Source organism: Synchiropus splendidus, chromosome 9 (genome assembly GCF_027744825.2).
Source record: "Synchiropus splendidus isolate RoL2022-P1 chromosome 9, RoL_Sspl_1.0, whole genome shotgun sequence".
In the NCBI taxonomy this organism is placed as follows: domain Eukaryota; kingdom Metazoa; phylum Chordata; class Actinopteri; order Syngnathiformes; family Callionymidae; genus Synchiropus; species Synchiropus splendidus.
The window spans coordinates 22,848,838-22,871,604 of record NC_071342.1 but is presented as its reverse complement, the minus strand read 5'-3'; the positions used below and the strand labels follow the sequence as shown (position 1 = coordinate 22,871,604).

Genomic DNA, 22,767 nt, shown 5'->3' with positions numbered 1-22,767 from the left:
ACCACCAACGGAACCTGGGCCAAAGCGCACTTGAGCTTAAAGTCCTATAGAAAATCCCTATTCGTTTGTGAAAAACTGTAGCTACTGACACTGGCTTGTTATTTTGCCTGGGTATTTGCAGAAACAAATTGCAGAAAATGTGTTTGTTCCAAATGTGCCCAGAAAGGGCCGGCAACATGGCAACATATGTCATGATTTATTGATTTATTTACTTACTTTAAATAACTGGATTTTGTCACTTTGCTTTTGCACTTTCCCACAACACACCTGACACTCTCTCACCCCGGTTGGAAACGCTGCTCTACACGTTTGACGATGAAGTGGAGATCTGAAGATGTTTGTTGTGAGAGTGAAATTGTCCTCCAGAGTCAAGACTTCAGTGGAGAAGAAGGAACATTCGGCCAATATCTCATGAAGCAGGACGTGTCTTGTTGTGGAAGAGTTTAATGAGCAAACGTAACAAAACACATCTCTTAACTTAGACGTCTCAGCACAGGTTGGACACAAGTGTCGCCGCTGAATACTGAGGAAACAACAAACTCCCCAGTTAAATGATGTCAAAGAGTATAAATAACAGAAATGTACAGAGAGTTAATGAGAGCAGCAATCGTTACAAACGTGATCATGTGATTTGTCTGCGAGGACAGACGGGGTCTCAACAGCCTGCAGACCACGATGCTTCCATGTATCTACACTTCCCAGGCAGCCCTCTTCCTGTTGCCAGGAGTCACTCGGCTTCTGAGTCTTTGAGGTTGAGGCCGAGCATGTTGTCGAGGCTCAGCGCGAGTCTGTCACTGTCACTAGAAGCGGCTGCTTCGGGGGCCGCCAGGCCCAGGACGGATCCAGGCTTCTCCACTTTGAAGGTTCCTCCTCTCACCAGAGAGGAATCCTCTGCTTCCTTCAACAGACCAGCGTTGAGACTTGCAGCGGCCAGCTTCGTGCCGATGTCAGTTTTGGCTTCGGTCGGCGATGAGTTGTGTGACGGGACCTTCTCCTTCGCCAGCCTCAGCCTTTCCATGAGGTCGATCTTCTCAGCCGGTCTGGAGGAGGTGTTGAGCACGGGCAGACGGATGCCTTTGCTCACGACGTAGTCCGCCGTGTCTGTGTCGATTTTGTTCAGACGAAGCATGTCCTCGATTCCCCCGCTGCTGTCCATGTTGGCCTTGGGCAGCTTGTGAGTCTTGAACTGGGGGAAGGCGGCACCAGGGTCGGTCCAGTCGATTGCTGCTGTTTCGCCACCTTCGTCCTCATCAGTGCCAGAGTTGGACTTCAAACCCCATTTGAAGGGCCACTTGAACTGACTTTTGGGGGAACTTTTACCCCCAGCGTTCACATCAGCAGAGAGCTCCGGCGAGTCGAGACTCGCCTTCACTTCAGCATCCGGGGTAGTGACCTCCGCACTTTTACTTCTGGAGAAGCTCAGTTTAGGGAACTTTAAATGTGGCTTACTTGGCTTTTCGATGTCGACATGTGGCGACTGCAGGTTGACATCTGCGCCTGCCTCCATCTTGGGTGCGTTCAATTCAACATCAGCGCTTGGAGATTTGACCCCTGGGCCAGAAATCCCAGGAAGGTTTAGGTTTAGAGACTTGGACAGGCCAGAATCCAAATCCACATTGGGCGACTTGAGCTGCAGACCTGGACCGGAAACCCCTGCTTTGGGGAGGTCAACGTCCAGCTGAGGTCCAGACACACTTGGTGCATTTAGGGACAGATCAGGTGATGTAGCATTGAGATCAAGCCCACCAAGGTTCAGGTTTGGGGAACTTAAGCTGGGTCCCTCAACACTGGCCTTAGGGAGACTAACGTCCGCTGCTGGAAGATCAAGGTTTGCATCAGGAACATCTGGAGCCTTTAGTTTTGCACCTCCGAGTTTTGGAAGTTTCAAATCTGGCATCTTGAATTTCTTGCGAGAGTCAACATTTACATCAGGGCCATCAACATTGAGACCTGGAAGCTCACCCTCTAACTTTGGGCCCGATACACTGCCATCCAAGTCCACTGTGGGAACATCTACATCTGGACCATCGAGATCTGCTTTGACCTTTGGTGCTGATCCCCCAAATTTTGGAAGTTTAAAATCTGGGAGCTTGAACTTCTTGTTAGTGTCCATCTCTGGACCTTCAATGTCCAAACCTGGAGCATCAACTTTGACACCAGGAAGGTCGGCCTCGAGCTGTGGAGCAGACAGGCTGCCATCCAAGTTCACTGGGGGAACATCTACATTGGGGCCGTCAAGATCTGCTTTGACTTTTGGTGCTGATCCCCCAAATTTTGGAAGTTTAAAATCTGGGAGCTTGAACTTCTTGTTGGTGTCCATCTCTGGACCTTCAATGTCCAAACCTGGAGCATCAACTTTGACACCAGGAAGGTCGGCCTCGAGCTGTGGAGCAGATAGGCTGCCATCCAAGTTCACCGGGGGAACATCTACATTGGGGCCGTCAAGATCTGCTTTGACCTTTGGTGCTGATGCCCCAAATTTTGGAAGTTTAAAATCTGGGAGCTTGAACTTCTTGTTTGTGTCCATCTCTGGACCTTCAATGTCCAAACCTGGAGCATCAACTTTGACACCAGGAAGGTCGGCCTCGAGCTGTGGAGCAGATAGGCTGCCATCCAAGTTCACTGGGGGAACGTCTACATTGGGGCCATTAAGATCTGCTTTGACTTTTGGTGCTGATCCCCCAATTTTTGGAAGTTTAAAATCTGGGAGCTTGAACTTCTTGTTTGTGTCCATCTCTGGACCTTCAATGTCCAAACCTGGAGCATCAACTTTGACACCAGGAAGGTCGGCCTGGAGCTGTGGAGCAGATAGGCTGCCATCCAAGTTCACCGGGGGAACATCTACATTGGGGCCGTCAAGATCTGCTTTGACCTTTGGTGCTGATGCCCCAAATTTTGGAAGTTTAAAATCTGGGAGCTTGAACTTCTTGTTTGTGTCCATCTCTGGACCTTCAATGTCCAAACCTGGAGCATCAACTTTGACACCAGGAAGGTCGGCCTCGAGCTGTGGAGCAGATAGGCTGCCATCCAAGTTCACTGGCGGAACATCTACATTGGGGCCATCAAGATCTGCTTTGACTTTTGGTGCTGATCCCCCAATTTTTGGAAGTTTAAAATCCGGGAGCTTGAACTTCTTGTTCGCGTCCATGTCCACATCAGGAGCTTCAAGTTTTATGCCTGGAAGATTAGCATCTAATTTTGGACCTGAAAGGCTGCCATCTATATCAACAGGTGAAATATCAAGTCCTGGACCATCAAGATCTGCTTTTGGCGCTGATGCCCCAAATTTGGGAAATTTAATATCTGGGAGCTTAATTTTTTTCTGCGCATTCATGTCCAGATCTGGACCATCAATGTTCACCCCTGGAGCCTCAGCACTCAGACCTGGAAGGTCGCCCTCGAGGTTAGGACCAGACAAGCTGCCATCCAGTTTAACTGGGGGAACGTCCAAATCCGGAGCATCAAGATCTGCTTGGACCTTTGGTGCTGACCCTCCAATTTTTGGGAATTTGAAATCTGGAAGTTTGAACTTCTTGTTTGTGTCCATGTCCACATTGGGACCCTCAATGTTGGCATCTAATTCAGGAGTCGACATGTTGCCGTCTATATCAACTGATGGAATATTAAGATCAGAGTCAACAGTTGGCCCTTTGACTCTGGGTGCTGATGACCCGAATTTGGGAAGTTTCAATTTAGGGAAGCGATGTTTAGTCTCGGGTGTGCCGATGTTGACGTCGGCCTTCGGGACGTTGACGTCAGCACTGAGGTCTGGTGCTTGGACATTGAGATTCGGACTGCTCGCGTGCAGGTCAGGGACCTGGATGTTTGCCTCAGGAGGGTTGATGCTGGCCTTCGGGGCCTTCAGTGTGCCAGATTTGTTTATCTTGAACAATTTGAATTTGCCGGAAGGAATTTCTGCATCGACGTCAGGGACATCTACATTGGCTTTTGGGGTGTCTACAGCAAGATTCAGGTCAGGTTCCGACACAGCAGCTTTTAGTTTGGGGCCGTGAAACTTCCGAGGCTTCAACTTGTGCCACCACTTCGGAGGCTCAATATCCAAGTCAGCGCCTTTGACATCGACATCTGCGTTGGGTACATCTGGGGCCTTGACCGAGGCCTCTGGAGCAGAAAGGCTGACATCAGGATCAAGCGATTTTGCTTTCACCCCTCCCAATCCAAACTTGGGCTTTTTCCAGGTTCCGATCTTAAGGCCGGGGGTGTGGTGTTCGGCTTTGAGGTCAACATCCGGTAAATCTACTTCACCGTTGACCTTTGGCTTTGGGACGTCAACCCCTGCGTTGGCGTTAAGGTTGAGGCCGGGTTTGGTCTTTTTCAGCTTCCAGTGGTGTTTTGGAGCGGCGAGGTTCAGGTCCATATCCGTCCCCTTGACTTCTGGTCCCTCTACATCGATTTTGGGTGAATGTATGCCGATGCCTGCTGGGTCAAGGTCCCCGTCGACCTTTACACCAGGCGTGTTTATGTCCGCTTCTGGACCTTTTCCCTTCAGACCTCTTAACTTCTGGTACCACTTTAATTTCCCCCCTCCGTTGATATCCACGGTGGGGGTGTCCACCTTCACGGAGGGACCATTGAGATCCGGACCTTCAAGGTTCACATCTGGACCGGACAGATTGACCCGGGGAGCGTCAACGTTTCCACTGACAGAGGGAAGGTCCACATCCCCAGAGACGTTTGCTGTCGGGACCGTGGGCAGGTTGAAGCTGGGCATGGTGAATTTGGGGGCGTGGTACTTGAGGTTCTTATCAGCATTTAAAGAGGGACCATTTATTTCTGCCCCTATATCAGGCGTTCTTGAGTTGAGCTTTCCATTAACGCTTGGAAGGGAGAAGTCTGGCGGCGAAGCAGACGCACTCAGGTCTGTGCCGAGACTGTGATTGACTCCAAGCGCCTGCAATTAACGGAAGGGCAGAAGATGACGTTAACAGTGGAGCATCCGATTCAATCGCAAAAGAAAAGGTCTCTGAAAGCACCACCAGCAACATGTACGACCAAGCAAAGGTCCAAAATGGGTTGGCGAAGCAGCCCACACACACGCTTGACTGCGCGGACCCGTTCTCACTGTACCTTTGCAGCGCCTCCCAGACCGATGCCCACATCAGCGCTGGCATCCAGGTCCTTCTTAGTCAACACCTCGACATTGCTGTCAAGCTGCTTCAATGTCTTCAGGACGTTCATCAGGTCACTCTGGTTGAGGTGGTCCAGGTGAACCGTTGCTGCCACGACTTCATCCTCTGAAAAAGACAAGACATGCTGATCAGGGCTGGAGGAAGAATGTGGTCGAACTAGATGCAGGCAGAAACACGTGCAGATGAACTCAGGAGGCAGGTCACACTGGACACGAGGAAATGATGCTGCGACGCTGCCACACACGTCCATACAGACATGACGGTGACACTGAACATCAGCTCTCAGTCACGAGTCTCACCTGCACTGAGGCCGCCGTTGGTGGTCACCAGGTCCCCCGTGAGTCCTCCCTCAGTCCGGATGAGACTGTCCAACACACTCTTGCTGTCCGTGCTCTGCAGAGACACACGGCTTAGTATCCTCGTGACACTCCAAGCACAGAGCGTGTCGTCCTCTTACCATTTTGTCTTCGCTGTATTCACATCCACATGAGTTCTGGAGGGCAGAAAGAAGACAGTAGTTCAGCTCGGCACATCCGTTCATGAGGGTTGACCTCAGTGCTGCCCCCTCACCAGAGAACAGGAGCTACACACAGGCCAGAAGTGAAGCAGCTCTCACCTCAGGAAGAGACCGCACAAACTGTTTTTACCAAGATGGTTATTACGAAGAAGTGAATAAGTGAAACATGACGACGGCAGCGGATGAATAAGTGGATGTAAAGTGAATATACAGCAGTCGACGATACACATTCACAGCCGTTTCCTTTTTATTTGAGTCATTTGTCAATTTTAAAAATTTGTGTTTGCATGCAATTTTGATTTCATCTCTTCACCAAGTGTTTAGTTCATAAATTAATTAGTTAATAATAATAATTTACCTCTGAAAGAGACTTTCAACTTAATCATGATGTTTTTGAAGTTTTAAAAGTTTTAAAATGAGTATTTTGAAGTTTGCATAATGAAATACATCTTTATATCTTATTTTAAAACCTTTGTCTCATTAATCTGCCTTTTTTTCGTGGCTACACAAGTTGACCAAATTTTGGAAAATAAGTTTGCTTTTAAATCAGGTTATTTGTGGATGAGCTCTCACTTGTTCCTGATTTTTTGTCACTGACTCCTGTGTTCAGCACATGTTTAACACACAACATAAACAGTCCAGATCAAGCTCCAGAGTTGCTTGTGCCGTCCAGAAACTCTATACTTATCAATGTCTCCTACAGTCCTGTGACTTCACACACACACGTTTCTCTACCTTAGTGAGGTCTGTCTGTGAGGTCCTCTCGCCCTCAACTTCACCTTCCAAAAGCAATGGCTCACCTTAACCAGGACCAAACTGGAACTTCATTAAAATAAGCTGACAATCCTTGTGAGGACCGGCCAAAATGCTGCCTTGTCTCTCGGTACTCACACACACCCACACACACACGTTTCTCTACCTTAGTGAGGTCTGTCTGTGAGGTCCTCTCGCCCTCAACTTCACCTTCCAAAAGCAATGGCTCACCTTAACCAGGACCAAACTGGAACCTCATTAAAATAAGCTGACAATCCTTGTGAGGACCGGCCAAAATGCTGCCTTGTCACTCGGTACTCACACACACCCACACACACACTCACAGCTCAGACCTCAGGAATTCAAAGCTTCTGGTCGGGCAGGCTGAAGAACATATGTGAGTGTAAACCAGTCGGGTGGGATGGATTCTGAGTGACGTGCCACGCCAATTACCACACACACACACACGCACGGAGCCACACCCGAACCTCTCCAGCTGAAAGTGACACATGAATCAGTTACATGATGTGGTAACATCTGAAACTCTGACGCCCTTGTTGTTCATGCAGCAGCAGGACCTCGCTCCTCCACGTCAGACCGTACCAAACCGTGTCGACTGGGTCCTCGGATAATGGACTCAGTCGACACCAGGGTCTCCGAGCTGAGGTCCTGAAACACCACTGATGCAGGAGCAGAGGGAATCAAACCTCCGACTCGTCTCTTCACAAAGAGCAACAGTCTCAACGCCAACGTCAGAGCAGCCTGTCGCTGAGCCTCTGTGTTTCCAAGTCCAGTCTGCCTCCTCCGTGAGTTAATCTCACGTTTGAGTGACGAAGAACCCGACTGAGACGCCAAGTGAAGAAAGATGGACTCACTTGTGCAGCCCGCCAGACGTCTCCAGGTCAGAAGGTCCAAGGGTCGGTGTGTCTCCTCCGCGGCGTCTGCTGCTGCTGTCAGGGATGGATGTGATGTCAATAGCCTATAAGCCTGGGCGGCCTGGAGAACAGGTTCTTCAGACTCAGCACCGCCTCCTGCAGCACCCCCTGTTCCCTGCTCACCTCAGTCAGCGCTGCCGAGAGCGACCGCCTCTTGGCAGCCGAAACCCGAGCGAAGCGCGAGCACACACCTCTTCTCAGCAACTGGACCGACCAGGTGGAGAATGTGTGGCAGCAGCAGCAGCAGCAGCGCATTATCTCTCAGCTCACAGGCAGAAAGTTGAAAATCTCCACATATTTGAGTCAAAGATCTGAGCTGTCAGCCACATCACAGCGTCTGTCATCACATCACTCAAACACTCGCTGCAGACACAAGCCGGTGCTCATGAACAGAGGTTGGTGCTTGGAAGACAAGGGGAAGAACCTTGAGTCTGTAACTGAGGCGACACATAAACCAGCAGCACTGTGGTGTCTTCAGAGCATTTTCTGGTCGTGGGCCTCGGTTTCACTGCTGACACCAAATGGATCCTCCAGGGAGGAAGTTAAAGTCATGACACGCAAGTTCGTTCCAGATGTCTTTACAACATGCATGTTGTCTCGATCACGATGTCCAGGCTCATTGCTTACTCCAGTAAACACATCAAAGCTTAGTGAGGCCATGTCGGAGCTGCACGCATGGTCGACTTGAAGTTATATACGACAATAAAGCGGGTCAGAGGGTTGCCACCTTTCATGCTGTAATATTTGGAGCGCTTAAGAAGCGCCACACTTTCCCAAGACCCAGTGGCAGAGGAGCCATCAACAGCCATATTTCAGACGATGAATATTGGCAATAAAGTTAGTGAGTACTAAGTGCGATGAGACAGATATTTCATTTAAAAAATCCTATATTTGATTATACCAGTGGTTCTCCACCACCATGCCAAAGACTGTCTGCACCGCAGAGATAACTGGCGTCTCATTTCAAACCTTTATTGATACTCGTGGAGTGTCAAAGTTTGCTTTGTGGTTTAAAAGTTGGCGAAAAATTGAATGCACAACAAAATAAATGAGCTCCAAAATGAGAAGAGAGAAAGAATCATTGTTTTTATGAAGCAAGTTCAGGCAAAGAGGCTGAGGATTTGTCTGGAAACTCAAAACTACAATAAAACCATGCAAAAGAGAAGTGATCTAATCCAAACAGTGATTTAAAGTCAGTAAATACATAAATACATCATGGTATATTTTGCCATATTGCCGCCACTTTCTGGACACATTTGAAACAAATACATTTTCTGTTAGTTGTTTCAGCAAATATCCTGGCAAAATAACAAGCCAGTGTCAGTAGCTACAGTTTTTCACAAATGAATGGGAATTTTCTATAGGACTTTAAGCACAAGTGCAGGTTCCTCTGGTGGTGAGCCTGGGATTTTCTCAATGAACCAAGGTGCCGTGGCTAGAAAAAGGTTGGAAAACACAGGATTATAATCCAGAATAGAAGTGAAGCTGAGCTCAAGCCGTCGGTGAGTTTGGTGGTTGACGCACAAGACTCTGGTCCGTCCCCATATCCCGGGACGGTGGCTGTTTCCCGGACTCTGAGCTCAGTCGACTGGATTGAGGCTCCGGAGCTCGTCGGCTAGTGAATAGAGCGAATGTTCCACGCTAACAAAGGAGGTTTTTGTTGCAGTATCAGAGTGACTTGCAAAGTAATGGAACTTTCACTTCCGTTTTGGTCGTCTTGTTTTTTTTTAGTCACGGTTCGAGAGTAAATGAGAAACTGGTTTGTCGTCTGAATCACAAGACTCAGTCACAGGATTGTTTTTCTAATGTTTCACTCGTACTTCTGATGGGTGATTTCCGTCTGAGCCGCACATTTTGGTGTTTAAATGGCGTCGATAGGACAAAAATGTAGGAGCAGTAGTGAAGCTAAAAAAACAAAATGGCTGAGACAAACAGCATCCAACTAATTTGTGTTAAACCAACCACAGAGGAGCGCTGTTAGCAGAGTGCGGCTAAGTCCGATTAGCTTGAGCTACGTAGATCCTGGTCTTCACTATACATTTGCCACACATTCTTGCTTTGAAATGTTTGAATTGAAAATAAAGTTTTGGGGTAAATTTAAACCTGTGGTTTTTTTTGTGTTTCTGAGCTCATCCATGATGTTTTTCTTTTTCAGTTCAGTCGCCACGTCCTGCTCTTTAGCATCCTGTTAGCTGAAGCAGCTTAGCATGAACATAGTGACCCGCAACTACGAGAGAGTTATATAGTGACAAAAAGCATCAAACAAATCCAGCAATTTAACAATATTTATAACAAAAATCTGAAAACAAAAAACAATAGTTCATTGCGCAAATTGTGTTTTTGAAATATCTGTTGAGATAGAAGGTAAGTGAAGTCGAATTGACAGTAGAAAGAATCAGAACCAGAATCATCTTATTTATCTGGAGGGAAATCGCTTTTCGTTACAACCACAAATCCTGCTCAAAATAAAAGAGTAATGAAGAAACAGAGAGAGTGGGTAATGTGGAATGTTACTCAAACATGACAACAAAATAAAAATAAAAATAAAAATAAAAATAAAAATAAAAATAAAAATAAAAATAAAAATTCTCTACAGAAGTCCACCTTCTTCTGCATCTTTTCCATTAGCCGTTGCGTTGTTTGCATTTTTGGATTACAACCTCTCAGTTGTATCCAAACACCAAGACTATTCATGACTGGGATGGTGTCCACGGCAACATTTCATCTGTTTTAGCGACATTGCTTATGTAACACGCCGTGTGCTTCAATGATGCAGCTTTGCTGTTTGGCCTCTTTCACTTTGTCTTTCACGTTGCTGTGTCTTTAGTCACCTGAGGTGAGGCGCTGACTCACAGCCGTCGATCCAGGGAGTTTTCACCCGAGAGTCCTTCCTGGTCACGTCAGCTCCCTCTCCTCTCTGGAAAATTCTCACCCCCATCATCACCACAGCTACACTGCTGAAGTCAGACGGAAGCAGAATGAAGCTCTGCTTCAGCTGTGTTTGTGTGACACACGCTAAAAAAACCACAAACTGTCCAGGCGTTCTTCAGGCTTCTGGAGACACCTGTTCTCGCGGCCTCTCTGACCCACACATGACTCCACAAGCAGGCGCTCCACCATGATCGTCCGAACTATGAAGATCAAGGTCTTCCATTTTGTCTGTTTCAGTTCAGAAGGAGTGTGTGTGTTCTTATACTTGTACTATCTTTGTGAGAACCTGTATAAGTGAAGACATTTTTGCGAAGTGAGGACGTTTTGGCAGATCTTTGGGTTTCAGTTTGGTCCAGAGTCCTGGTTCAGGTGAGCCATGTGTTTTAGATGGTTAGCTTTAGGGTGAGAGGCTGGGGAAAGGGTGATGGCAATGACAGTCCTCACTAAGATAGGAAGACAAATGGTTTCGAACGAAAATCCAGAACTGGAACGCCCCCGAACAAAGCCGGAGAAAACCTAACATGGACTGATCAGCTGACCCACGAGGCGCTTTGTTATTGTGTATAACGCAGCCTCTGTATGCAGACGTGTCCCGTTAGCTCCATTCACGGACTGTTTTTTCTTCATATTGAGGTGTAAAACCTTTCCTGTCTCCACACTGGACCCTGGTAGAGGGTCACAGGGGAGGTGCTGGAGCGCTCACTACAGGGTTTGATGTCCTGTTGTGGGCTGGAGCTGGGACAGGGATGAGGCGAGTCTGGGACAGAGCGTGACTTGGTTTGTGACTTTGTCACAGCCAAACTGCACAGAAGCGCACATTCAGAGCTGGACACGCACCGGGCACCTCTTCACTTCTGGAGAGACCTCACTCACTCGGCAACCCCTCCCACATGCAGCGGCCACACACATAGATGAGGGTGAGAGGCCGGGGAAAGGGTGATGTCCATGAGAGGTCCTCACAAAGATGGTGTGAGAAACGTGTGTGAGTGAAGGAGAGACCATTAGCATGTGTATGAACCGGCTCCCTGAGGAACAAGGGAGTTTCTGTCCTTCCAGTCCTCCTGGCAGAGGAGAGTCTCCGTGCTCCATCTCTGATCGCTGTGGAGAAACCCAGCGTCCAGCTCCTCACTGATCCGCGCAGCATGGCCTCCTGCTTCGCTCCTCTGAGCAAACTTTCTTCAATGGATTTGTGAATGGGACGTCAAGAGATTCATTTAGATGGATTCACTGCTGACGTAAGTCATGAGTGGATCCACAGAAGAGACATTCATCATGGCTGAAGTGTCTCACCGCATGTTCATAACCACACGTGCATCATGAAGTTCAGAAATAATGCGGCGTCATGCACCACTATTTTGATCATTCTGGAATCCAATATAACAATGCAATTCATCCTTCATATCATGCTGAAAACCGTCTGAAGAAATTATATTTTTGAGCACTCGATCACGTCTGTTTCCGCCTTGTATCATTTCTTCAAAGCCAACTGTGTTATTTCCATGTTTGTCGACGTGTTTTTGGTGCGGGACCATGTTAAAAATGTGTTTTCGTGGGTGACGTGTCTGTGAAAGAACGAATTCTTGCGCATGCAAACACAGACTTGTGGAGTTACGACACATGTTTTGGTCGTATCAGTCGACTTCAGCTGCCCCGGCGACATTCCTCTCGTAGCTCCGCGACTGTCTTCTCGACTCGCCGCTGCTCTCTGTCACCGGGCCTCCACCGTCCTCACTGGGTCCAGTTCCCTGCAGCTCTGCTGCATCTGAGCTTGACCTCTGACTCCGCTGGTGATGAGTCGCAAGGCTGCAGTGGCCGTCAGTGGCCTCCAGAGGGAGCAGAGGAACTTCGTCACTTCTCCATACATTACACTCTTCTCAATACATTATCATAAATCCTCCAGAATGTGGCAATAAAGAATGCCATGAATGTGTGAGTGCGTGCTGACAGACAGCTCTGATCCATCGCTCATGTTCTCCACTGCACTTGTTTCATGCTCCCATCACCGAAGCGGTGATCTGAACCGAGTTACAGACTGTCCTCAGAGGTGACGGGGGCCGAGCGTCTCTGGGTCTTGTTCACAGTCACATGCAGTCGATAAATGAAGTGGATGTGAACGTTCCTCGCTGCTCCTATTGCTGTGACTGGCCCGACATGAAAGTCAATGTCCGATCCAGAGACCTCTCATCTCCAGATCAGTTTGACCTGGATGCCGCGGTGATTTCAGAGGGATATTGAGTGTGAATAGCTCAGGTGAGGCGTGACTGGTTTCCGTATCGGCTGCTGGGATGTTGAAAGAGGGCTGATACAGTGGCAGCTCGCCGGGTTCCTGCGGGAATGTGGTCCGACCTCATTCTGGTCGTGACGTGAGGCTGAATCATGTCAACCCTCGTGGCCTTTTAATTCTTCCTCATTTAGTGTGTCAAGACGCGGCGTGCTCCAAATTCCACTCTTATTACAGCAAAAAAAAAAAAACGAAACAGAACTAAATGGTTTATTGTATTGTATTTTTAACATAAATGTTCATATAAAAAAAAACATTTTTCTTGTTTACAATAGACAAAAAGTCACATAAAAAATAGAAAAAAATAATTCTAGAATAAAAAAGGACTATATACTGTGAGGAGAACAAAAGCTTTGGTCGCAGCAGACAGGGATCCGAAGGTCGTGTGCTTTGCCTGGTGTCCGTTTCTCAACAGCAGTGACGACACACACAAAACCCGTGAAATGTGTTTATTGTAAATCCTCACAAATGAGCAGTAGCAGCAGGGACAGGAAAACACTGGTGTGTGCATGGTTCAGTGTTAGTATTTTCATTTTTCACATTGACTCCTGAAGCTCGAGTCACATTTCCTGAGTCAGTGGAATGTCTGCGGACAGTCTTGAGCAAGTCGGGGGCTGAAGCTCGACCACACGATGCACAGGTCCAAAGCACCGAGGTCCATCAGCAGGCGACTGGTTTTAATGCGCAGAAATGCAGGTGAGCGTTAGGCTCCAAATGTAAATTGGAAGAGGTCAGCAGCATGGAACCCAACTCATCTTCAGATCATTCTGGCGAGGACCGACCTCCCCAGAGGTGAGTGTATGAGTCGCCCGGCAGCGCCGACACGTCCAGTCGCACGGGGCAGCAGGAAGCGCCGACCTCGTTGTTGACGTCAGCAGCGTCACTTTATTCAAGTCAGTAGCAGGAACATACACGGTATGTTTAAAACCTTGACCCGCACCAGTGACCTCACGACCGCCGTCAGCAGCCCATGGTGTGGAGGTCAGCGGCAGGTGAGGAGGTCAGCAGGTTGTCCTCCACAGGAGACAGAGGTGCTCCTTTCTTACAGGGCGCCACCTTGGGGCTGTGCCTGAAGCGGATACAGCGGATTAACACTTTGCACCTTCCTGTCACGGAGCAAGCTCTGCTTTACTTGCTGAAGCTGAAGTTCTTCCACAGGCTGCTGATGGTGGCCTGGACGGCTGGGCTGTTCTCATTGCTGGAGGAGGGGCTCTTCTTCGAAGTCCTCCTCAGACCGCTGGCCCGGGCTGGACCCAGACCTCGGCCTCTGGAGCCCTGACCCAGGCTGAGGGACCTGGAAACCTGGAGGAGAGAGGTGGAAGTCTCACGTCTCCTCTGAAGCTTGATCTTGAGGATCTGGAGAGTCGAACTGGGACCCACCTTTGGTCTGTGTGTGGCGCGACTGTCACCAGGGCGTGGTGGACTGCTCCTAGGAGCCGGGTCGCTACGTGAAGACGTGTCCTGGAGAGAGCAGGGGAGAAGAGGTCACCATCTTCTGCTCATTGGTCGGACAGACGGCACCAGGTCCTACCTCACGCTGAGACAGGAGGTCACTGCTGGACTCTTCCTCTGGCTGTACAGGTGAGACTCGGGACTGGGACTGGGAGAAGTAGGCGCTGTCCTGGGAGGGAGGCGAGTGGCTCAGCTCATCCTCAGAGTCAGGTGAGGTCTTCAGGGAGGAGACACACTCCTTCTTATACTGGAACTGCTGCAGAGCACTCAGAGCGGACGTGGACTTTCTCAGCGTCTCTCCTAAGGGGGACCTCCCGGACCACTGGAACAAGTTGAGGCCCTGGCTGCCAGCAGAAGGGGGGGAGGGGCTGGGTGTCTCCACAGAGGGCACCTCAGGACCTTCAACGTCGGAGTCCTGCTGGTGCGGCTTGTCCTCGGCAGGAGGCGGACGCTGGAGCGAGTCGTCCTCCTGCAGTTGGTCTGAGTCTGGCAGGAGGACTGGTGCAGAGCTGCTGAAGAACCTTGCCAGAGGAGCCACACCATCAACCGGTGACGAGGACATTGGTCCAGAGCTCAGCTTGTGAGACAGAGCACGCACCTGCTGCACGTGGCTCGCTCCTCGCCCTCCGCCTGCTGGTTCCGTCTCTGCAGTAAAGTGCTGAATCGGTTCCGAAGCCTCGGCTGAGCCATCGCTGCAGGCTTGGAGGTGCCTGGCGTCTCCTCTGAGCGGGGTCTCTTCTGACTGGAGGAGTACTGGTCCAGGACGTCCTGGTCGGACACGCCAGAGTCTGCAAACACCCAGCAACTGTCACTCAAACATGTCACCACAGGATCACCACTGGAACTGACTCTTCCATTCAGGCCAATACGACTCAAGGAAAGTCATGTGACCAGAGTTGGTCACCTGACCATCAGAAGCTTGGACAAATCCTGCTGGAGGGTGAACGAGGCGACGGAAGCCACATTTGTTGAAAACACACCTCCTTGAGGGGACCTTTTGCTGGTCCCTACAAGGGAAACTTCAAAATAACTGGGACATTGTAAGTTTGGTTTAGGTCCTGGTTCATGTGAGCCATGTGTTTTGGATGGTTAGGTACAGGGTGAGAGGCTGAGGAAAGGGTGAAAGTAGGGACGGGCGATATGGACAAAAAATGTTATCGCCATAAATGTTGTAATTTTAACGATAATGATCAGGATGAATCCACGTTCCTTCTCTTCCATGTGTTGGACACTACAGTCTCTCTTGAAACTGTTTTATGATGGAACGTATTAGTGGAGTTTGTCTCCAACATCATGATGTGTTGATGTGTTTCAATAGAACAGTGAACAGAGATGAGAAACTCGATGTTTCACGTCTCTGGTAGAAGCCGCTGGTGTCTGACAGGCTGCTCTGCCAGCTTTATTTAGGGGTTAAATGGAGCCGTCTGTCTGCTGTATCTCATGTCTCTGAACAGTTGACTTGAACTATGGAGCAGTCTGGACACGTTTCCTAGATGCTACTGAAGAAACATTAGAAATCAGGTGGAGAAATGATGATGGAGTCATATTCTATTCTCCAGATCATGAGACAGAGACTGTCAGTCCTTTGTCTTGTGTGATGAAAAACCTTTTCACAATTCTCTCTCCTAAAATGCTTGTTTTCCATGGCCTTATTGAAGATGTCACTCACACTTTGAGGCTTTAGAATTTGTTGATGGTCCCTAACTGATGGCGGCTCGTAGCATTAGCGCTGCCTGTGAGAGTGTGTCCGCGATCAGTGAAGCCTAATGGGGACGCGGAAGAGGATGCCGCCGCCGCCGCCAATATCCAACTGTTTTCACCTTGGCAGCAGGAGACCTGCATGTGTTGATGTGAACCAAGGCAGACGAGTGCGTCAGAGAACCTATGAGGACCACTCCATCTCATCAAAGAAACAGGGATCCAGAGACTCAGAGTCGACCAGTGTCATGATCAAAGGTTCCCTGGATTCAAACTGCCGTGGTGAATGAACCAAAGTGTGTGTGTGTGTGCGTGTGTGTGTGTGTGTACCTTCTCTGGGCCTCTTCAGCTGCAGCTCTCTGGAGGGCAGCTTCAGGCCCTGTAGACCCACGACTCTCTCCTTCCCCCTGGTGGATGGAGGTCTGTCAGCGGAGGGCGCCGCAGGAGTATCAGCAGGAGGCAGGTTGGCGCCTCTGCTCCAGATACTGAGGTGAGACGGGGCGGGAGCGTCGCTCCAACTCCGGCTGCGAGGTTTAGGCGCCTGAAAGAAAAGTCTCATGAGATGCTGTGTTCAGATTTTCACTGCAGCAGACTTCAGTACCGGCGCCGTGGGTTTGTCAGGGTTGAAGTTGTCGATGGGCTTCAACGTGTTGATGTCCAGGTTCCCCAGAGCCATCTGCAGCCCCGTGTCGTCTCCCAAATGTCTGCTGGCATTAAGGATGGAAGCCTGTGTCGCATCATGTGACAACACACACGGATAAGGTCCGGTGACAAGGATACAGTCCAGCGTAGCTCAGGGTGGAGGGGTCCACGTGGTCCGGGTACGAGTTGAGGGGCACAACCTTCCTGGTTACAGGGTCAAACACGAGTTGGTAGAGGAAGGTGTTGTTGGCTCGGACGAACCCGCTCAGGTACTCCTCAGGAACCACCAGATTCATCTTCAGGTACTGACCCATCTTTCTGATCACCTGGTGACACAGATGCAGGGCTTCACACCTTGATGCTCTAACAGTGTTTTTCAACCTTTTTCTAACCACGGCACCTTGGTTCATTGAGAAAATCCCAGGCTCACCACCAAAGGAACCTGGGCCAAAGCGCACTTGTGCTTAAAGTCCTATAGAAAATCCCCATTCATTTGTGAAAAACTGTAGCTACTGACACCCGGTTGTTATTTTGCCAGGATATTTGCAGAAACACATAGCAGAAAATGTAATTGTTTCAAATGTGTCCAGAAAGGGCTGGCAATATGGCAACATATGTCAGGATGTATTTATTTACTTTAAATAACTGTTTCGATTTGATCACTTCTCTTCTGCATGATTTTATTGTAGTTTTGAGTTGCCAGACAAATCATCAGCTTCTTTGCCTGAACTTGCTTCATAAAAACAATGATTCTTCCTCTCTTCAATTTTGGAACACATTTATTTTGTTGTGAATTTAGTTTGTTGTGGCTCTGACAAGGATCCCTCCCTCCCTCCCTCCATGGTTCTGTGGTGAAAGTGTGTGGTCAAGTTAGAGGTGCATCAGCTTTAAAAACAGCTGGAAGTTGCGCAGTGTGAGCGGCTTCTTTGCTGTGAGTGTGTGGGAAGAGGAGCGCGGCGCACCACAGAAGACAGTCTACAGTAGAGTGGAGAGAAAGAATGTCAGCCAATCCATGTGATCTCCTCACCTTGGTTGCTCAACACCTTCTAACTGTAATGTCATCATATCACACACCTCTATCTCTGCACATATGAGGTGAATGGTTGAAAAACGCTGCTCTAACAGAGGATTTCAGGACATAGAAAGCAGGAAGAAAACAAGTCGCCCAAACTAAGGAACTTATGAGTGAGACAAGTGCAGTGAAGCGGCCCGCTCACCTTGAGGATGTCGGGGTCTCTGGCCAGGCGCAGGAGCTTGCAGGCCTTCCCCAGGCCGATGCCATGCAGAGAGGACAGGTAGTCACAACCCGAGAGGATGCACATGTGTCGAAACTTCTCCTCTGTGAACACATTGCCCAGCGAGCGGCAGCGACCCAGGTTGCTCTGGTCGATCTCCAGGCCATTACCCTGCCTGTCCATTTTCAGGATCACCTGCGTGTGAACACGACGTGTTTTAATTCATCAAAGACAGTGACCTGACTGAACAAATATTGCATCCACTAATTCCAAACTTAAATCAGGAAAATTTCTAAACACATTCAGTAAATGGAGACATGACGGGATCACTGCAATATGTGCACTTGTAGAAGGGAACAATTTCAAAACTTTTGAGAAAATGAACAAAGAGTTTGTACTTATGGACACTTGCAGTCGAGACACATTTTCAATCCTGATATCAGACAAACTCTCACATCCAAAGGGAATGAGATTATTCCAGTGTGTGTGGATGCTTATGAGAAATTGTTTTCGAAAATTGCTTCTAAAATGTTTAGCAGCTTGCAGAAATGAAACAGTACTAACATGCTGCTTGTTAAATCAAAATGGGAGTAAGAGTTAAAAATGGAAATATCTGAAGAAGAATGGTACTAAAAGTGCAGAACACAGCAAATCTCTAAAGGCTCAAAAGATGGAGGGAATTGGGTTGGAAAGCTTTGATGAGATTCTTTTTAACACCACATTTGAAGAGTACGCAATTGAGAAAAAAGAACCAGCTCTCATATATTTTGGACGTGTACTGAAGTACAAACATTCGTCATGAAGACTCTTGAGAGGATATTTGAATAACGGTTTGTTAAGGATCCTCAGACATTGCTGGTGAGACTCTTGTCTCCATGTCTGCAAAGAAGTGATGAATATTTATTGAAAATGTTGATACTTTTGGCTAAAAAAGCCAAAATAAACAAAAAAGATGGAGAAAATTGAACAATTACAAACAATATAATCCAAACTCATGGAGATTGTATCCTATTAAATATCCCCAGTGTTTGTTTTCTGTGTATGTATTTTGTTTTCTTTGTATTTTCCTCATTTGTGTGTCTCCATGAAGACGACAAAGGCAGAGGGGAAGCATTGGGTACCTTCTTGCAGCCGAAAGCCAGCAGGTCAGAGTCTTCCGTGATGACGGCCTGAGCCAGGCCGGTCTTGGTCAGGTGAGCCAGCTGAGCGTCGGCTTCATACGGAGCCACAATGCAGTCGACACCTCTGGCTCGGGCAGCCTGACCAATAATCAACAGCCACCATTCAAATACGGCCCTCTGACAGAGGTGCGGCAGAGGGGTCACATGAGCCTATTCCAAACCTTGATCAGATTGTGAGCCATGTCAGGGGTGATGTTGACACAGCGGGTGAAACACTCCCTGGCCTCCGACAGCTTCCCCTCTCGCAGCAGCTGCCGGCCTTTCTGCAGGTTCGCCTCTCTGCGCCTGGAGAGGAAGGTGGACAGGCGGGTGAGCGACATCGGGGCTTCCTTGGAGGTTACGGGTCGACCTTGAAGCCAGTGGAGGCGTTTCGTCACATTCCTCTGCTCACCTCACCTGGTGCCATGGAATGTGGTCCACATAAACAAGCATTGTCGACGTGATAGTTAGTTCGGTATGTAAATAAAACGGTGCAGGGCCCAGCATCAGCGTCAGCTTGCACAAGAGTAATTTACTCTAGTAGTGTATCTTCAAGTAATAAACTGAGGAGTCACTCATCCACGATGATTCCACTCATGTCTTCGACATTAGCAGTCGCCCCTCAGATATGCGCGAGTGTAAAGAATGGCATTTGGCTCGCACTGTCATTCCCTGTGACAGGAAGCTGTTGAATCTGTCGTGTGTTCATCTGTCAGCAGGAGTCTGACAACACACTCGAAGAAAATGTACCAGACCTGGAGGATGGACTCGGGACGAAACCATTAGATTTAGCACCGGATGTGTCTTTGTACTTACACTCCAATGTGTTAAATAAACAGCAGCAACAAGGTGACGCAGGGATGAATGTGAGTGTGAATTAACCCTGGTGCATCTTACTGAGGTGTTTCATTCCATTCATGCTTTTATAACCTTGCTTTGGGGTGGATTACAAAGTTCCTAAATCTCCCCCGATTCCTTCGTCATCACCAGCTCAAAGACATCATTTCTATCTTAAAATAAACAAAACATACAACAACAAAATATACTTCAATTGGCTTTTGCAAACAATTTCTCCAGAGCGCACACAGCAGCGAGCACTAGTACTTCTCTTATACAGTCCTCTACATCTCACCTGTCAACATGTAAAGAAGAAATACAAGCTGCCGCTCCATACCAACACAATAGTGAAGCCTTCAGGGGAAATAAAAATGCCAACAGAACTCCACAAACTATGCGAGTCAACAGAAACATCCAGAGGCGTGACATGATGAAAGTTGCCATTCACTCACTCTCTGCGAGACTTTTCCACTTCTCTCTTTGAAGGTAGATTGCGTCCATCAAACACCAAAATGGGTTTGACTCCAAAATTCAGAAGCATGTCCACAAACTTCATGCAGTACCACACGTACCTGGGAAAAGACAGATAAAGAATGACAGATTGTCTTTCAGCAGCTAAGAAATGTGCCACCAGAACGTTGTCCTGCGGTGCTTCATCCTGTAAACTACTTTGTGTGATTGAGGGATGCAACACGAAAACAAGATTTTACACTGAACATTTTAAAATGGGAGGTTAAGCCACCAATAGCTTCAGTTAAAAAGACAATTTTTTGAATTCAGTATGGACTGAAGAGCTGTGTCCCTCATGTGAGACTCATCAGCACCACCTACAGGCACTTGTGAGAGGTGAAAAGGCACAGCTATATCAGATGAAAATAAAGCTGACAGTCTTGTACAGCAATACAAAACCAACCGCTACTTGCACAAAACAAACGCTTGTCTACAAGCTCAAATGAACAAAGGTTTCAGCTAAAACCTACTGGTCAGTGGGTTCTCCTTTGGCCAGTTTGTCTGCGCAGGAAAAGGCCCCCTTGTGTAACCAGCAGTAAGTGTCCACAGCCACAGCCTGGCCTTTGTACTTCTTCACGTTGACGGGCTCCCCTGCATCCTTGATGAACTGCAGTAACCCAGAGATCCCCATTTTCCGATGCAGCCGTCAGCCACTGACCAGGTGCCTGCGAGAGAAAGCAAATGACTGAAGGTGAAGAGAAGAGCACAGACAAATACACTCTGAACACTTGAGGAACGTAGCTAAACCGAGTTTCTACACGAGATGAAATCAAAGAGGCATGAAAGTACTTATTGTACGTCACCACTCATCGCTGACTTCACTGACACTGACAGCCAGATGTTCTAGTGGTTTGGAACATACACACACTTCTAGTTGCACTTGAATGGTCTGCACTCTCATTGTTAACTCCACACTCATGTTTTAGTTGTTGTTTATGTTCGTTTTTTTGGTGCTCATGCTGTTGTATTTTCAACAGTGCAGGATTTGTAATTAATTAATCAAATTAATCGCATTTTTATGTCATATCTGCAAAGGTCTCCTGATAAAGAATTTGAGTTCTAGGATATTAAAAAATTGTGGTGCATGACTAATCAATTGAATACAGTAAGAAGAGAAGATTTGGAATCCAATTTTTTATTGGTGAACGGTGCTTCATCAATGAAATCCAAAACTAAAGGTCAATACATCCACAAACCAGTTAGGCCAGGTGCATTATTCAAAAAAGTCAAACAAATACAGCAATAGAGTGAAGTACATCAAATAAAGCTGTCTTCGAAAATGTGAAACAAATTCAGCAATACAGTGAAATAAATAAAATAAGTCTGTTTTCAAAAACGTAATACAAATACAGCAATTCAGTTCAATAAATACAATTCTGAAATAAAATAAGGCTGTCTCAAATAGGCACTTAAGCTCAATATAGCAATTAAAAATAATGAATAATAGAAGTATAATACGCCTCTAATTGAGACAAAACGAAGAGCCGTTGATGCTCATAATTAATGGCGTTACATTTCTTAACGTGTTAAATTGCGGAGTCATTAACTAATGGAATTAACGCGTTAAAATGACAGCACTCATTTTTAAACATCGTTCAATGTCGTATACGTCACGGGATGCCGAGTCATGACATTTCAATCCTCTATATGCCACTTCCGACCGATATTCCACCACTGAATATTAGATGATGAAAAGCCACTTGAATGGTTTAAAATATTGGCGTTTGTCCGAGCTGAGAGACAGAGGCTGTCATGAAAATGCTGTACTGTATTTTCATAGCAGATTCTGCAGTTGAAATACGTTCATTCCTCAGTGTTTCGGAGGCAAGTGACCGGTGTTTCACCGAGCATGTCCGCTGTAGATGCAGGCTAACCAGCTAGCATCTCCTCAGCAGGCTTCCTGGGGGACGATAGTTCAGACGCGTTCTTCGAGCGTGCCACCACAGGAGACGAGCCTTTTCCACTATCGTTGTTATGCAGTCAATAGGCGGTTTTTGAGTCCAGTTCAGGCGGTTAAAATGCCGGGTGTTAGCTAACACGCCACCGCAACACAACGTCGTTCTAGATTACGAGGCAAGGCGGCGATCATTGGCTTCGTTCCTTACACAATGCAGGCATCGTGCAGCAACAGCTATGAAGATAAAACTCACCAGTTTGAAGCTTGAATCCAGAACGATTGTCAGAAGAAAAAAATCTCGGCGCGTTTGGTTTGAGCGGTAAACTCCGCGGTTCAATAAGCGCTGCCGCTATTGGTTGAACTTTTAGAGAGGGGCGGGGCCAGTCGGCCTGGAAGTTGAGTCACAGGTTTACGTAATAAAACCGGATGTTGTGTTTATTTTTTTTCAACATATCGATAAAATACACCGAGAATTGAGCATGGAATTTAGGCTGATCTAATTGGAAAAGTAACGTAGCTCCAATTTATCGAAGGCGACCACAATATGAACAGAACTTGAATAGTTGCTAAAAGCTTTATATCGCATTTGGTAAAGAGAAAGAAATAGTGATGGGTAAATAAGGCGATATTGTGTCACTGAATACTGACACCTGCTGGACATTAATAATCCCTGCAGTCAACCGACTCACTGCATTGACGTTGATGTGATGACTTGGTGCATACAATGATGCCATTGAAGCTTTGCATTCATAATGTATTAGTCCATATA

General features: G+C 47.6%; 2 protein-coding genes across 4 annotated transcripts; both read right to left on the bottom strand.

Annotated features, from left to right (window-relative positions):
- Positions 1-428: 428 nt before the first annotated feature.
- Positions 429-7,388, bottom strand: si:ch211-125o16.4 (neuroblast differentiation-associated protein AHNAK). Of its 2 annotated transcripts, none has more exons than XM_053876095.1 (5): positions 7,296-7,388; positions 5,608-5,643; positions 5,450-5,543; positions 5,089-5,255; positions 429-4,912 (listed from the first exon to the last, which is right to left on the bottom strand). In XM_053876095.1, exons 2-5 carry the CDS (start codon positions 5,608-5,610, stop codon positions 728-730), a joined length of 4,449 nt encoding a protein of 1,482 aa, XP_053732070.1. In that variant the 5' UTR covers positions 5,611-5,643; positions 7,296-7,388; the 3' UTR covers positions 429-727. The 2 variants fall into 2 exon arrangements, with proteins under 2 accessions (XP_053732070.1, XP_053732071.1); XM_053876096.1 differs by lacking the exon at positions 7,296-7,388 and adding an exon at positions 6,403-6,684.
- Positions 7,389-12,899: 5,511 nt separating this feature from the next.
- exo1 (exonuclease 1) lies at positions 12,900-22,767 on the bottom strand. 2 transcript variants are annotated; one of them, XM_053875020.1, is made up of 14 exons: positions 22,252-22,767; positions 20,572-20,766; positions 20,044-20,163; positions 18,937-19,060; positions 18,716-18,853; positions 17,577-17,789; positions 16,498-16,685; positions 16,319-16,421; positions 16,048-16,258; positions 14,618-14,807; positions 14,099-14,540; positions 13,948-14,028; positions 13,700-13,869; positions 12,900-13,636 (listed from the first exon to the last, which is right to left on the bottom strand). In XM_053875020.1, the coding sequence occupies exons 2-14, from the start codon at positions 20,730-20,732 to the stop codon at positions 13,528-13,530; spliced, it is 2,250 nt and encodes a 749-aa protein (XP_053730995.1). In that variant the 5' UTR covers positions 20,733-20,766; positions 22,252-22,767; the 3' UTR covers positions 12,900-13,527. The 2 variants fall into 2 exon arrangements, with proteins under 2 accessions (XP_053730995.1, XP_053730996.1); XM_053875021.1 differs by having other exon boundaries at positions 13,704-13,869.